At 42.2% G+C, this 17,631-nt stretch overlaps 1 protein-coding gene and 1 pseudogene across 2 annotated transcripts in view; both read left to right on the top strand.

Annotated features, from left to right (window-relative positions):
• LOC149040454 (UBX domain-containing protein 4-like) overlaps positions 1 to 17,631 on the top strand; it is a 43,123-nt pseudogene that overhangs the window by 6,190 nt on the left and 19,302 nt on the right. The window lies entirely within an intron of this gene.
• Positions 9,595 to 15,999, top strand: LOC149040456 (uncharacterized). Its single transcript, XM_089181349.1, has one exon. The coding sequence runs from the start codon at positions 9,612 to 9,614 to the stop codon at positions 15,297 to 15,299; it is 5,688 nt and encodes a 1,895-aa protein (XP_089037475.1). The 5' UTR covers positions 9,595 to 9,611; the 3' UTR covers positions 15,300 to 15,999.

Raw genomic sequence — 17,631 nt, 5'->3', positions numbered from 1 at the left:
CCTTTTAAAATTAACCGATTTCGTACATGGTCAGCCAGTCGTTGAATTGCTGTGTAACAACTTGAAAACTTTGATCAATCGCTTCAAGACCATAATCTTTACTTACGGTGGCGTTGAGGTGACTGCTGGTTCCCCACAAACCCAACAGAAGGACCAACATCTTGCACTGCAGTGATAAACAGAGAGTCTTATTTGAAAAATTTGCGCTTTCGCTACCGATGATTACACGATGTGAGATCGGGTGTTGTGGTAAGATTACTGATTCTTTTTTCTGTTTATGTTTGCTAATGTTGTTTCCGTGTACTTGGTGGCTCACTACCAAAGATTCTCCAGACAAGTGCAATACATCATGGGGAATAAATTTTCAAAATGGCAATAACAGTGTTAATTTGAGTTGCCTTTACAAATCACAAGAAATGATGATGATCGACATGCATTTCACAGTTTTACCGGTTGATTGTGCTTGATACATGATTGTTAAAACAGAAAAAATCAAATTAGTTTAGTTAGAGTGCATGTGAACTGAATCATTCAGAAAAGGATGTGAACGACCTGCTAAGTAATCGTAAATTGGCACGTTCATATTTGAAATCATCCACTCTTGCACCAAGAATGCACATCAAGGAACGGGTTAAGTTTCACTGATGTATTTTCACGCAATGGCATACAGCTTGTTGCGATTATTTACAGCGGTGACTACCTTAGCAATGAAAAATTTTATTGTTTGTCTAATGAAGTCGTCATTATTAATGTAGGATAATGTCTCGTCTTGACATGGCACAATATTCCCTACAACTCCGTATTTGGAAACGACACATGTTTGGCGATGCATGAAATTTGCGTAAAAGGCTTCAGGGAATACGTAACGCGATGTTTTACCACGCCGGGCGTAGAATACATGAAACCGTGTACGGTCGTTTTCATATAAGGTGATTCAATATCAGCTGAATTTTTACTCGATACATCGAATAAGTCGATCCGATTCACGTAGAAAGTCGTTTCGACACAGCTTCAGTCACATGATGTAGATACAAACTAGTAAAGTTTTATTATTCAAATTAATGATTTATCACTTTTAAAATGTTTTCATTTCCCATCTCGTAATATATTTTTTGTTATCCTCCTTTCACTATTCCCAGGCTCCAAACGAACCATCACTATTGTGCTGACCAAGTACTTTCAGTTTCGACTTCCGCTTACGCCTTAAGTCACCGATTTCGTAGTTGGTCAGCCGGTCGTTGAATTGTTGTGTAAAAATCGCTTCAAGACCGTAATCTTTACTTACGGTGGCATTGAGGTGACTGCTGTTTCACATCAAACCCAACAGAAGGACCAACATCTCTCACTGCAGTGATAAACCGAGTCCTAGTTGAGAAAAATACGCGCCTTCGCTATTGGCGATTAGACGACGTGAGATCAAGTATTTTGGTAAGATTACTGATTCGTTTTTTTGTGTATGTCTGCTAATGCTGTTTCCGTGCACTTGGTGGCACACTACCAAAGATTTACTAGACAAGTGCAATACCTCACCAGGAATCATTTTTCAAATTGGCAATAACAGTGTCAATTTGATTCTGCCTTTACAAAACACTAGAAATAACGAAGATCAAAATTCATTTCGCAGTTTACCGATTGTTTGTACTTGATACAGGACTCTGTTGGAACAAGTGAAAAATCCCAGTAGTTTAGTTAGGGTGCATGTGAACTGAATCATTTAGTAAAGGATGTAAAACGACCTGCTACAGTACCGCTTGCCTATTATTTTAACTGCGCAGACGAATTTCATACGGTCAGACGCAGGGTAGGCAGACGCGTATATACGATTTTTTTGCGCACACGGTCTATAAAAATGCGCGATTCATGTGCCTTTGTTATTCGGTGCCATAAGTTTTCTTCGTAGTACATTGTTCTGTAAAGCAAAGAACATTTAGGTTTGAAAAAGCGGCGAGTCGACAACGGAAAATTTACATAATGAAAAAAGCTATCATTTCACACTCACGCATGTCGTGTCGCTTCGCGAATTTATTGAATAACGAGCAGTAGCAGTAGATTTGCTTGATTTGAGTTGTTGATGAATAAGCTAAGAAGGAAAAGGTCACTTACACAAGTCTTCGAAATATGTGTATTATTAAGCGAGTAACGAAACGAATACAGTAATATTTATTCCTTGGAGCGGTTGTAAATATTCCCATATAAACTCTTATAATTTCGCCTCGACTGTTATTTCGTTAGATGATCTCACAGCTGGAGCTTGGACCGCCAGTGGTTATAGTAAATTGCAATGTCAAATTGCAATGGCAATCATCTGAAAACCAACAACGTTTCAACAGACTACTGTTTTTCAAAACAGACTCCCTTTTTCGAGCAATTTGATGAACATCGATCGATGATTTGACAAATATGGGAACAAGAAGCAAACCCAGTTTCCCATAAAAATTTGCATACTTGTCAGAACAAGATGTAGTCGTGACAGGTAACCATACTGTAATACAACACCATTTAAGTAAGCGAGTAGAACTTATTAGTTTCTGTTTAAATGGCGAGATGAATGAACCAGTTCGAGAACAGCATGAAAAAATGAAAAAGCTATGAAATAAGTATTCGCGCGTGGATTTGCATTCAGAAGGGGACAACTGGCTACAAACGGGCGCCATAGTTGATTCTACCGAATAACGACACACTGAGAATAAATTTATTTTGAACAAATTCCCAACCCGCTGCGACGGATGTTTTTTAATACGAAGTGAGAAAGAGCCAAAGGCGAGTGACGTGTCAGCAGCCTATTGGCTATACCAACACACGTAAAAAAGACGATATTTTTTCACTTGTGTTGTTACGGCTTTTCTCAGGGCCGGAAATCCCTGTATAACGCCGCAGTTTAAGTGATAAAAGGTATTTCTCATCAATTTCATGTCGTGAAATGGCACAGTTTTCCATGTAGCTATGCATTTGGAAACGACACATGTTCGGCGATGCATGCAATTTCCATGACAGGCTTCAAAGGAATACTTTAGGTCACGCAATGTTTCACCATGCCGGGCGTAGAATAAATGCAACTATTTACGGTCGTTTCCATATAATGTGATTCGATACGAGCTGAAGTTGATTCGATACATCGATTTAGTCGATTCGATATACGTAGAAAGTCGTTTCGACAGAACTTCAGTCACATGACTTAGATACAAACCAGTAAAGGTTTACAAACCAAACGTTCAAATAAAGTGGCGATCTCTGTAAGAGCCGTTCAGGGCATTTCGCATCGGAAAAAAATTTTGCCTCAAATTTTGCCCCAAATTTTGCCCATTGAACTATCTTTGGTAGCTAGTAAATAAAACCACATGGGTTTCTGGCAATAAGTTTAAAAATGTGCTATGATATGATATTGGATACGTTTTGTTCACCTTTTTCGTCACGAGACAGAATCGTTTGCCAGATTTTAGCCGTTTAAAATTTTTAGAGTATCAGTCAGTGTGTTCTAAAAGCTTTGTCCTGCTGTCTTTTCTTTCCAAAATTGTTAAAATCTTAGATTTATGAGGCTACTAATGAAGAACGGTCGGAGTTTGCTTAACAGGTAATTTGCATATTATCTTGTCATGCTAGCAAAATTTCCAAAAGTTTGAAGTCACTACGGCGAAGTGACTCAAATCTGGTCTGGACTTGAGAAATATCACTCATGAAACAAAGAGTACTTTTGACCAATTTCAGAACGTTGTCTTACGGGTTTTTTTTTTTTAAATAAATTATGGCTGACCTCTCTATTAACACACATCAAAATTGAAATACGTTCAAAGCCCCTTAGATATCGTACAATTTAGGAATACAGTGTAAAAACGATTTCTTGCTGCATGTAGTGTGTTACGAGGAGCGAGCTTGTCAACTTTTGAAACTTTTGATGTCGCACTGGAGATCAAAAAAGGGTCTTTTGCAGCTTTGATTATTGAGAGCTCTCTTTAAGTTTTTTGAATGTATTTCCAGAAACCGATGTGGTTGTATGTACTAACTACCAAAAATAGTTTAATGGGCAAAGTTTGAGGCAAAAGCGTTTTCCCGATGCGAAATGCCGTGGACCGCTCTTACTGAGATCGCTACTTAAGAAGCGGGCAACACTCGACTATGTCCCGTGTTTCTCCCTACACTTCTTTCGTGCTTTAGCCGCTTCTTGCGTGCTTTACAACAGAACAGAGCACAGTCAAGGCCTCTCTATTTGTCAATTAGAATGTTCAGGAATGTAACAGAATTTGCCAGAAGGTTCAATGGGCCTGCTTTTATCAATGGTCCTTAAAACTTGCGCTTCATTCTCTCTCTTTTACCCTCAACTTCGTTTTATTGACTTTATAATTCCTTAGATACTTGGCGCGTTTTCTGAGGTCATAATCTTCAACGTTGGTTGGTTCTTCTTAAAGAATTTGGTTTGGCTGTCCAAATAGCATAGGGTTAGGGGGTCAAAACTGGCATGTAAATATCGTCTTCTACATAACCAAGAGGTCTGTTGTTAAGGGTTGTCTCCACATCCAATATGACCTCTTCCAATTCAGCCAGCACAGGTGACCGTTTCCGATTGCTTCGTACATACTCTGCTTCATGATGCCAATCAATCTTTCGACCTGACCGCACCTTGATGGAGCTCTATTAGGATTACATTGCCACTGGATGTTTTGCTTGGCTAGCCAGTTGTTCATCTTCTCATCTTGTTTAACTTTCTTTAGCTATTTGGATGTTGAAACGTGAAATCTCCCATTATCGGAGAAGATTTTCTCTAGTCGTCCTCGTCTCGCTATGAAACGTTTCAGACTGCGCAACAAGCGTTCCGTTGTTTCAACTGGTAGTAGATCCAAATAGACTGCACGGGTTGAGCTGTATGCATAAAGCAGAATGTATGGCTTCATCTCCCTTTTACTCTTGCTTCAGTACTTGATAGGCCCAGCAAAGTCGACTCCGATGGACTTGAAGGGCACTGATCCTTCTCTTCTTTCCTTGGGTAGGTTTCCAGTCGGTGGGTTTGCTAAGGCGGTTACTTGAAAGCGTTTACACCCAAGGCACTCATTTATCACTCTCTCTGTTAGTCATCTGAGGCGAGGTATCCAATATTTCTCTCGTATCTTCGCCATTGTCAAACTGACTCCCTCATAGAGAGTCTGAAGGTGGGCGCGCAATACCAGCCTTTTGCTGAACAAAGCATCGTCTGGAAGGTAAATGGGGCAGTCTCCCTGGATACGCCCTCTGCATTCGTACAGTCCATCTGCGTTCTTCTGGAGATTGAGTCGTTGCTGGTCTACCTGAAAACCGCTCGTACCCTGGCATCTGACTTGTGTCTCTTTTTCCCAGAACTTCATCTGCCTACTAGTTTCTTGAGTAGTGATTGGTTTGGTGATTCTTTGCTGGTGTTTGGCTCTACAGTTTCGAATAAAGCGCGAAACCCACCACTGATCCCGGATGGTTGTCCCATTGCTGCATCAGCTCATCATGTTCGTTATTTGTTTCAGTTGTGACTGCTGGTACTTCCTTGATGACTGTGGCCTCAGCTTGCGTCTCTCTGGTCGGACTTGTCACAATATCTGGAGGCCACTGTTGTTGATGTGCTAACCATAGAGGTCCACGCCAGCACAGGTCTGTTGTCTCAAATAAACGACCACCTCGGCTTCCGAGATCGGCAGAGTTGTCCGTTGTTCCGTTTAATTCTTGTCCTTGATCTTCCGAACTCGATTTCCCACAAATTGTTTGTAATTTCCACCCCATTTGATCCAATGTAGGACTACACTGCTGTAGAGCCAACCATACACGCTCCTGATTGGGAATCCTCGTAGGGCTTCTTTCACGTTGTCCACAAGGTTGGTTGCCATGTGCCCAGCGACTAACTCAAGCCTTGGTGTGGTTAAACATTTATTCGCCAGCCGGGACTTTGAGGCTACCAGACCTTGGGTGATGCCAGACGGTATGTGTGTGACTGCATACACGGCTGCTAAATTGTCTTTACTACCAGCATCTCCGAAGCATGAGGCCTCAAGGCGAACCGGAGACTCAAGTCCCAAATGGCGAAACAAGAGTCAGTACAACTAATACAGAAACCCCAACAACTCATCGAACAACTTCGACGTCGAGTAGCAAGGAGAGTGTTTTGTATGACGGTGTGTATTCTGTTCGACGGCGGCAGTCGAATATCTTACATCACCGACAATGTAAGTAGGAAGTTGAGTCTGAAGTCAGCGAACACCGAAACCTTGCATCTAAATACGTTCGGAAAAAGTACTCATTGAAAACAAAGGTGTGAAATCAGTTTACCGATTCGGACCAACGACGATGAATATGTTACAGCGCTCAATTTCCCGATTATCTGCTCACCGCTGACTGAAAGGGCGCACCTACAAGATCATCCGCATTTACAAGAATTAGAGTTAGCTGACAGTGCTGAGAGTCTAAATTCAATCGACATCTTGATTGGTTGAGATAATTACTGGGACTTTGTTGCAGGCGAATCTATTCGAGGAGATTTTGGTCCCACTGGTGTTAAAAGTAAGCTGGGATGGCTTCTTTCTGGTCCCACCAACTATTCACAAAACGAAAGAAATGTCGTTTCCAATTTGGTCATAACGGGCGAGTCGGTGCAAAGTCGAACTTACCACAATCTAACAATTATGGAATGTGTGTAACAGTCATTGCATTCAAAATCGAAGAGGGAGCCGAATTTGCTGAAGGAAGAAAAAGAAAGAAAGGGATCATCGAAAATTGTGCCGGAGACCGAAGATCAAACGCTAGATGAAAGCAAACTTAACACGAAACGAATTCGCCACACGCCATATTATACAGTTGTGCAAAGATATCGCTGAACGACAAACGTTGGAATTGTTTTTAGTCGGGTTGTCAACAGAGAGGCTCCGTTTAACTTCTTCGACTTCGTTTGGGAAGTTCTGCTGAAGGTTTCGCAGGTGCTGATCTATAAATCCTCCAAGATTGAATGGTGATGTGGACAACTCGAACTTGGTAAGTGCATGTGTGAATCTGAGTGGTTTCACTTGCTTAGTCTCCAGGTCCTTCAACCAATGAAATCGCATCGTGTCCCGGTCTCCCTTTCTGGTCCTAACTTGCGAGAACGTTTGTTTTAGATCACTTGCTTGAACCACGGGATAGAATCTGTTCCTAGCGAGAACACTCCAAAGCTTATTCTGCGAGGGTGGACCTGTCTCTGAACACTCACTAAGGGAGGGTGCTGATTTACTGCTTGGGGCAGGTCCATCGTAGCCGATGCGGATCTTAGTGCTCTCTGCTGTTTTTGTGGACGGTAGAACTCCTTTTCTTCTGGTTCCTTGAGCGCTCGTTCCAATATTGCCTGCGTGTACTGGTCCAGGGTGATGTCATCATACTTTGGCAACATGCCTGGCTACTTCTCCAATTTTCTCACCAGGTTGTCCAAGCGCTTCAAACTCCCATGCTTGTTGTGAGGTAAGAGTGGATGGCTCCCCTTCCAGAGTAGATCGGCCACGTACCATCCTTTAGGGCTTCACACAAGCTGTTCTTTAAACTCCACGTAGACTAGGTTTTGGTTGCCATCGGGACAATCCTTTAATCCAAGCACATGCATCGAGTCTGCTAAGCTCTTCATAATCAATTTTAGATGTCTGGGTCAGGAACATCTGGATTAGGAGTGGTTCGCTTCCAGAAGACATGAAGATCCATCCAAAGTGCGTTAGTTCAGAAATCGGTTCTGCAGGTTTCCCCATTTTGGGTGTGGTCTCCGTTTTAATTCTTGTGTATTCGCTTGTTCCGAGGATTAAGTGGACGGGGAGCTCTTTCTTTAAATCAACGTCATCTATTTCCACTTCTCTCAGGTGGTCGTACTTCACTAAGATGTCTTTGTACCAAGGATTGGTTAGGGTTAGCGGCACACCACGGTTCACCTTTGTTATCTCTGTGCGCGGGCGAAAATTTCCCGAGAGGTTTTCAATCACCACATCATGGATTTTGATCTCTTTATCTGTTGTTTACATGTGCATTTCAATATTTCGGAACTCTTCCGCACTGGCTGTTTACCTATTCGATCAAGTAAGGCTGCTGAGGCGCATGAGCTTCCGGCTCCGGTGGCCAGTAACGTACAGCACCAAATACCACAAACTTCAAACGACAACCAGCGGGTAGGTCACACTGCTTTTCCCAGTGGCGTCTAACATGTGCTCAGGTTTTTTGTATCCAGAAATGTTCTCGCTGATTGATGAGTGGTCTCTCCTTCGGCAGTGTGAACATTTCGTAACGAAGCGGCACTCCTCAGCTCTGTGATTTGGACCAGTGCAGTTAAAACATAATTGCTTTTGAATAAGTAGCTTTCTTCGCTCGGAGACCGACGTAACATTATCACAGTTTGTCGATGAGTGGTTTGATTGGTCGCAATAGACGCGTGGTCTCCTTTTTACTTCACGTTTATTTTCTTGAAAACTTCCAGATTGAGGCAGTTTGGTATGTTGATTGTATGGTGGTTTCGTTAATTGCTTGAATTGCTTTCCTTGATCTTCCACGTCATCGCATTTCGGCGGGTTTCGCACCGTCCATTTCCGTAACGCTGCTACAATTTGAGGAAATTTCCATTCCTGCCATTGGTCATCGGTTCGCACTAAATCTCCTCTGATCCCTTTCAGCTTATTCAGAGTCATCCAGACATACCCATTTACTTCTCCTAACTTTCCCATAGTTTCAAGGGATAGCACGTTCGAACACAGCTTTTCATAGCAATCTAAGATTTTGTTTGGGTTGGTTCCATGAATCGTCGGAAGTGACATGATACTGATGACGTAAGCGCTAACAATTTCATTTTCTTTCCTGCCTCTTAGTATATTTTTCGCTCGTTGGTAGCCTTCTGTTGTAAGCGGTAGAACATCCTTGTGCCTTATTTCTATGACTACCTCTCTCGCTTGATTGCTGGACAGCAATTTTGCATGAAACTGGGTTTTAAAAAAATTAATTGTACACCAAAATGTACCTAAAAGATGCAAACTGATCAATAGTGGGCTGTAGAAACTTTTATTTTTGTCACAATCTTCACAATTGTTGACTTTTTGGGGTGTGTGGGATGATTCAAAAATGATTCAGGATGTTTTATGATAAAGTTCGTATAAAACGCGCGCTGTTATTGGTTAAAAGAACGTGCTCCATCAGAGTACAACGCCGTTATCTACGTTATTATAACGTGTGCAGAGACAAAACACCTCACTTCTTTCGCGCTCTAGCCGCTTCCTGCGTGCTTTACAACAGAACAGAGCACAGCCAAGGCTTCTCTATTTGTTATATAGAATGTTCAGGAATGTTACGGAATTTACCAGAATGTTCCATGGGCCTGGTTTTATCAATGGTCCCTAAACCCAGCGCTTTCTTCTCTCTTCTTTACTCCCTACTTCGTTTAACTGATTTTATAACTGATTGGTTTGAAATTGATTTATCAATTAATTAACTAATTATTTGATTAACGCTCTTTAAATAGTATAGACTGCATGATATCTTTCAGCACGGAGCTCCTTTGACGTTTGAAATGGTTTAATTACTAAAGTTTTAAATTTGGTAATTATTTTTGATTGTTAGCTGATATTAGTATTTTTAACAAAGGCCTACAAGACACGCCCACAAAAGACATGGCCGCTGTAAAAGAATATACTGATGAGCAACTAAACTATTTCAAGATTTGTCACGTCACAACTGATATCATAACCGAAGGTTTGCGAATAATTTTCAAACAAGAATGGGACAGTCGTTACAGGACGACTTTTGGAGAATGGAAAGATGATCTTAGCAACGGGAAAAACTTTTATAGTAACGAGTCCCCGAGAAACCAAAGGAGGAACAAGCATATGTTGTCGACCATGATTAAAGGAAACAGAGCGGAATGGGATTCTACGATGTTGTTTTACGCCATTCTCTACTCAGATTGCATCTACAGTCTAACCGCGGTGGTGAGAACGAATGTCGACGATCTCAGAAAATTTCGCAATGAAGAGTTTGCTCATATGCCACAAGGTCAACTTTCGGAGTCAGACTTTAAAATTGCTATTGGCAAAGTTTTTGCTGCATTCCAAGCACTCGGTCTTTCCACTGTAGAAATTCAAGACATCACAAACCAAAAGACGTTTCCGACAGAGGAGGTAAGAGATCTCTTAGACAAAGTGAAAGCTTTAAAGAAAGACTTGGACCAAAAAGAGGAAGACAACAAGGACCTTGAAGATCAGCTGAAGAAGATAGAGAGTCAACACCAGGATCTAGAAGATCAGGTGAAGGAAACAAGAAAAATACGAATTTGTCTTGAAGATCAGCTTAAGGAAACTGAAAAACAACTACAGGCTCTTAAAAATGAGATTAACGAAACAGAAGAAAAACGAGTGGACCTTGAGGACCTCTTAGAAAAAAAAGAAAATGAGCTAAAAGAAATAGAAGGAAATCGCAGGAACCTTAAAGATCAGCTCAAGACAACAGAAGAACGACCAAAGAACCTTAAAAATAGCTTAAAGGAAACAGAAGAGAGACGAAAGAGCCTTGAAGAACAGTTACAAGACAAAGAAAAACAACTGAAAAACCTTGACGATCAGCTGAAGACATCCGAACTTCTACGACAGGTTCTTTCAGAACAACTACTGAGCGACACCTCCCCGTTTTGCATTCTCCCTCCTAAACCTTCACACGACATAGCAAGTCGTGATGTTGAGGTTGCTGACATCACTAACCACCTGCAGGAGCTTAAGCGAGCGGATGCGAGCACTTTAAGTATCTTGTATATATCCGGAAATCCTGGCAGCGGTAAATCCCAACTGGCAGGTCTTGTAGCCGAGAGATTTTATGAGAAAGCCCAAAAAGATTCCTTATCTGAAGTGTTTGTTATGACATTGAATGCCGAGACGCTAGGTACACTTTTAGATTCTTATATCACGTTCGCTCGACAAATGAAATGCCCCGAGGATGCCATTACACAAATCCATATCTCCGAAAATTTGAAGACAGAGGACAAGATTAACAGCATGATATCCTTAATCAGCTCAAAGATCGGTCAGTACGAGTCCTGGCTGCTGTTGGCTGACAACGTGAAAAGCTTATCTGAAATGCATGTTCATATACCCCAGCAAGGACACGGACAATGGGGAAGGGGGTATCTGTTGATCACAACCCAAGATAGTACATGCATACCGTTAACAAGCACTTCCATTCGACACATCTCAGTCAGCGAGGGTATGCAGTCCCAAGAGGCGTGTTCTTCATTAGCCCTTATTTCTGGTATCAGCGATAATGAGATAGGAGAACTGGTAGCTAGAGAACTCGACTACCAACCTCTTGCTTTAGCAAGCGCAGCCACCTATGTGAAGCAACACCGACAGAGCAAACGTTTCTCAGAGTTTGGATGGAATGACTTTCTGAGGAAAGTAGAGAAAGGGCAACGTGATGCGACAGAGACTCTACTTACAGAGACCAACTCATGTTACAAGAAATCGATGACAACAGCAACAATGCTGGCCGTTAAAGAAGTGATGCAATCAGACAGAATCATAGAACATGCATTAAGTTTTCTCTGCCTCCTTTCGTCACAGCCCTTAAATGTGGATATCGTGGTAAATTATATCGTAAGCGTCGATGAAGGAATAAAAGATGAAGAGATGATAATTATGAAACTCCAAAGATGTTCGCTAATTTTAACACATGAAGATGAGTTTGGTTTCCACATACGGGTACATCAGGTTGTGCGCGATGTCCTAAAGTCTTTGATTAAGGGCTATCCGGAAAGCCATCACATTAAAACTTTCAAAAGCGCTGTTGCGGCGTTTAACAAGTTTATAGATGACAACCTACCGAAGGAATCGTCAGATTCAATTTTGCAAAGCCACGCCCTTGCCCTACATTTGAAAAATTTCATTCTTAGTTTTGAAAAAGTACTTTCGAAAGTTCCCCTTCATCAAATCCTCCAGCCTGAAATGCAGAATCTCGGCAAAATATGTGAGAACCATTGTCATTTTCAGGCCACAAAGAAATTCTATGAATTTTCAATGAACTTTTTCCTCCAAACGTCTGGACCTAAGAACACCTGTGTTGCAACTAGTTACAATAACTTGGGTGTGGTGCACTACAAACTGGGCGACTTTGAGAAGGCCAAGGAGAATCACGAACTTGCTCTGAGTATTTACCAGGAAGAGCTAGGACCTGAGGATGTAAAAGTGGCAACTAGCTACAATAACTTGGGTGTGGTGCACGACAGACTGGGCGACTTTGAGAAGGCCAAGGAGTATCAAGAACTTGCTCTGAGTATTTATCAGAAAAAGCTAGGACCTGAGAATGTTGAAGTGGCAACTAGTTACAGTAACTTGGGTCTGGTGCACGACGAACTGGGCGACGTTGAGAAGGCCAAGGAGTATCTCGAACTTTCTCTAAGCATTACACAGAAAAAGCAAGGACCTGACAATGTAGACGTGGCAACTATTTACAATAACTTGGGTGTGGTGCACTACAAACTGGGCGACTTTAAGAAGGCCAAGGAGTATCACGAACTTGCTCTGAGTATTAGACAGAAAAAGTTAGGACCTGAGAATGTAGATGTGGCAACTAGTTACAGTAACTTGGGTCTAGTGCACGACAAACTGGGCGACTTTGCAGAGGCCAAGGAATATCACGAACTTGCTCTGAGTATTTACCAGGAAAAGCTAGGACCTGAGAATGTAGACGTGGCAACTATTTACAGTAACTTGGGCCTGGTGCACAACAATCTGGGCGACTTTGAGAAGGCCAAGGAGTATCACGAACTTGCTCTGAGTATTAGACAGAAAAGGCTAGGACCTGAGAATGTACACGTGGCAACTAGTTACAGTAACTTGGGTCTGGTGCACGACAGACTGGGCGACTTTTCAAAGGCCAAGACGTATCACGAACGTGCTCTGAGTATTAGACAGAAAAAGCTAGGTACTGAGAATGTCCAAGTGGCAACTAGTTACAATAACTTGGGTCTTGTGCACTACAAACTGTGCGACTTTGAGAAGGCCAAGGAGTATCACGAACTTGTTCTGAGTATTTACCAGAAAAAGCTAGGACCTGAGAATGTAGACGTGGCAACTAGTTACAATAACTTGGGTCTGGTGCACTACAAACTGGGCGACTTTGAGAAGGCCAAGGAGTATCACGAACTTGCTCTGAGTATTAGACAGAAAAAGCTAGGACCTGAGAATGTAGACGTGGCAACTAGCTACAATAACTTGGGTCTGGTGCACCACCAACTGGGCGACTTTGAGAAGGCCAAGGAGTATCACGAACTTGCTCTGAGTATTAAAAAGAAAAAGCTAGGACCTGAGAATGTAGATGTAGCAGCTAGTTACCTTAACATCGGTGTGGTGCACGACAGACTGGGCGACTTTGAGAAGGCCAAGGAGTATCACGAACTTGCCCTGAGTATTAGACAGAAATGGCTAAGAACTGAGATTGTAGACGTGGCAACTAGTTACAACGAATTAGGTCTGGTGCACGACAGACTAGGCGACTTTGAGAAGGCCAAGGAGTATTACCAACTTGCTCTGAGTATTAGACAGAAAAAGCTAGGACCTGAGAATGTACAAGTGGCAATTAGTTACAGTAACTTGGGTGTGGTGCACAACAAATTGGGAGACTTTGAGAGGGCCAAGGAGTATCACGAACTTGCTTTGAGTATTGACCAGAAAAAGCTAGGACCTGAGAATGTACAAGTGGCAACTAGTTACAATCAGTTGGGTCTGTTGCACTCCAAACTGGGCGACTTTGAGAAGGGCAAAGAGTATCACGAACTTGCTCTGAGTATTAGACAGAAAAAGCTAGGACCTGAGAATGTAGACGTAGCAACTAGCTACAATAACCTGGGTGTGGTGCACAACAAACTAGGCGACTTTGAGAAGGCCAAGGAGTATCATGAACTTGCTCTGAGTATTAGACAGAAAAAGCTAGGACCTGAGAATGTAGACGCGGCAACTAGTTACAGTAACTGTGGACTGGTGCACGATAAACTGGGCAACTTTGCAGAGGCCAAGGAGTATCACGAAGTTGCTCTAAGTATTAGACAGAAAAAGCTAGGACCTGAGAATGTTGAAGTGACAAATAGTTACAATAACTTGGGTGTGGTGCACAACAAATTTGGCGACTTTGAGAAGGCCAAGGAGTATCACGAACTTGCTCTGAGTATTAGACAGAAAAAGCTAGGACCTAAGAATGTCGACGTGGCAACTAGTTACAATAACTTGGGTGTGGTGCACTACAAACTGGGCGACTTTGAGAAGGCCAAGAAGTATCACGAACTTGCCCGTAGTATTTACCAGAAAAAGCTAGGACCTGAGAATTTAGACGTGGCAACTAGTTACAATAACATGGGTGTAGTGCACAACAAACTGGGCGACTTTGAGAAGGCCAAGGAGTATCACGAACTTGCTCTGAGTATTAGACAGAAAAAGCTAGGACCTGAGAATGTAGACGTGGCAACGAGTTACAGTAACTTGGGACTGGTGCACGAGAAACTGGGCGACTTTGCGGAGGCCAAGGAGTATCACGAACTTTCTCTAAGTATTAGACAGAAAAAGCTAGGACCTGAGAATGTAGACGTGGCAACTAGTTACAATAACTTGGGTTTGGTGCACGACAAACTGGGCGACTTTGAGAAGGCCAAGGAGTATCACGAACTGGCTCTGAGTATTAGACAGAAAAAGCTAGGACCTGAGAATGTAGACGTGGCAACTAGTTACAATAACTCGGGTCTGGTGCACGACAAACTGGGCGACTTCGAGAAGGCCAAGGAGTATCACGAGCTTGCTCTGAGTATTAGACAGAAAAAGCTAGGACCTGAGAATGTAGACGTGGCAACTAGCTACAATAACTTGGGTGTGGTACACGACAAACTGGGCGACTTTGAGAAGGCCAAGGAGTATCACGAACTTGCTCTGAGTATTAGACAGAAAAAGCCAGGACCTGAGAATGTAGACGTGGCAACTAGCTACAATAACTTGGGTGTGGTGCACGAGAAAGTGGGCGACTTTGAGAAGGCCAAGGAGTATCACGAACTTGCTCGTAGTATTTACCAGAAAAAGGCACGACCTGTGCGTGTTTATGATGCGTCTGTACCAGCTACCAAAAGTCTCGTGAGGTCTGTTTATTTGGCTCAGGATATTTTACAGCAAGCCGAGGAGTGTGATGTTCATGCCACTAACTACCGTTCCCGGAAACGCGCAGGTGGAGATAGTCTTGCTGCAGTTATAAACGATGGGATCGATGCCTTGAGTCAAAGCTCGTTTGAAAGTAGTGTTAAATCCTCTAAAAAGCGAAAGACAAAAAAGGACTGAGAAATAGGAGGACAGAAATCGTACGAATTAGTTACAAGTCATTTCTTGAATTACTGAGATTTCCAGACGAGACAATGAAAGGAATTATCTCGTAACATAACCCGAAGATTTGATTACAACTCACGAGGTTGAATTTCAAATTAGTATTGTTCGTAACAGCCCGTGTTCAGCATGTTTCTTGACATCAAAACCTTTCCGAATAGGTGGAATAGACTTGTTCGTGTTTTGACTTGTTTCGATTGGCTGTCCTCTTCTTTTTATAAGTTTAAATTAGGATATTTTTTATCTTTTGTCAAACAACAGGCAATTCTTATCTGGCAATGTTTTTTTTAATCTTAGACAGCTTTGCTGTGAAGAAAAGTGTTAAAGTCAACAGTAGTTCAGCTTTTCAATTAACGAGCACAAACTATACTTGTTATGTTTGGAAACTGTTCCTTTGATGATGCTATCGTAGCCTTAGTTCATTTAGTAGCCAAACATCCTACGTTTTCAATTTTAGCGAGCCGTTTTTCCACTCATAATTACAGGCGTGCAGCTGAAAAGATATCCTTGCGATAATTTCACGAGTTCTTATCAATCGAATAAGTTATCTTCCTGTTACTTTACTTGGACATTATATTCTTTGAATAATTTCGTAAAAAAGGCCGTGGTTATTCATCGTGGTGAATGACAATAAAAGCTAAGTTTTCTGTTTGTCTCACGGTGTAGTCATGTGTGATATAGATCGCGACGTTTCGACTGTATACTGTTTCAGGCGATGAGGTCGACTGGTCATGCGTGATCTTATAAAGCATGATGCCCTGCTGTGACTGGTTGTTTTTCAAAAGCTCTGATTGGTGCTTTTCGATCCTTGCTGTTTCACTCGGTGATTTACTTCTCAGCGGTCCGCTGTCGCACGGCTCTTCTGTTGTTGGGTTTTTTATCTTGGGCGTCCACGCTTCTAGAATTTCTATTCTACTTTCCCTGTTGATGTTGTCAGGGTGAGGTGTTATATGAATTGCCTCTTTGACCCTGCGCGTGTAGTAATAAGGGTCACGATCAATAAACTCTACTTCGTTCCAGAGTGGCTTGTGTCCGGTGTTGTGGGCATGCTGTGAAACGGCGGAGGTCTCGGTACGGGCGAGTTGGATGTCTTGATCATGCTCCTTAATTCTGTGTCCAGTCTCTCCGATGTACACCTTGCCGCATTCATAGGGAATCCTGTTATCACTCGTATGATTACAGACTGAATTGGACTCCACTAAGTCTTATCACCATTACTTATTACGCGAAATTCCAAATAAATTACTTTTGGAACCGAGTGCTGACCATTTTAAAAGTCCTTGTTTCCTTTAGCTCCGCAAGAATGCCATTGAGGTTGATCTCCGTGTGCCAGGAAATGATATCGAGTTTCCGTTCCCACCGAGCTATTTTCCCCCGATTTGACAGCGTTCCTGTCGGAAAACCTGAAAATATGTTGCAGCTGGAAAACCTATTGTCACAGTTGTTAATGAACTCATCGTCAACCGAGAAAGTCGTGCAAGTTTTCCTGCGGATTTTCCCAAAATAATCAGCAATGAAAAAATACCCCAATCCAATGATCGCGTTCCATCCGTGAAAGCAACTTTTTGATAAAAGGGTGTGGAAAACATCAACAAAGTCTTGAAAAATGTCCTGCAGAGTCATGGAATTTTACTGATCGGATCGGAATACGAACCCTTTTGTTTCCTGGTTCCTCAGTTTGGAAGAATTTTGACCCAACATTCGTAACGACCCTGCAGGGTTCAAGTTTAAACTCTTGATTCCAGGAAGGCCAGATTCAAGAAAGTTCTTGGAAATCTGGCTGAATTTTTTACGAAGGCCAATAGAATTCCGTGTATTTGAATTGTTTAGGGAAGCGTAAAACAGCACGAGATACAGGGGAGTTCGAGTGAGCTGTCTAATGCTTAGAGGAATTGTGCAAATTGGGTGTTGCGCTACCTTCGCGGACCTTTCGAGGCAGTTCTGTAAATATGGTTCAAAAGGTAACTTTCACTATCCTAAATATGGTACATTTGGATCCATTTTGTTTTTTTCTGTTCTGAAAGGATCCCAGTTTTCCCAGAGTTAATTCCCGTTAAAGTTTCTCAAATCGCTTATTTCCATTGGAGGATATCTCAGTGAGGATTCAGAAATAACCACTGAAGAGTTAGGTGGACGAAGGTGATGCACTAAAATATATCCCTAACTGATATCATTGAATGTTTCAGCTTAATCTGACTTAAATTCAACTGAGATGAATCTTAACGACAAACCTGATGCTCTAGCCCCTCCCACACCTCCCCCCTCCTCCCCCCTCTGCGATAGAAACGAC

This window comes from Pocillopora damicornis, chromosome 9 (genome assembly GCF_964200805.1).
Source record: "Pocillopora damicornis chromosome 9, jaPocDami1.2, whole genome shotgun sequence".
Taxonomy (NCBI): domain Eukaryota; kingdom Metazoa; phylum Cnidaria; class Anthozoa; order Scleractinia; family Pocilloporidae; genus Pocillopora; species Pocillopora damicornis.
The sequence above is the reverse complement of the archived record's forward strand: the minus strand, read 5'-3'. Positions and strand labels throughout refer to the sequence as shown.

Excerpts from the sequence above, each read along its gene's own strand:
- LOC149040456 (XM_089181349.1), top strand. The coding sequence starts at position 9,612 with ATGGCCGCTGTAAAAGAATATACTGATGAGCAACTAAACTATTTCAAG.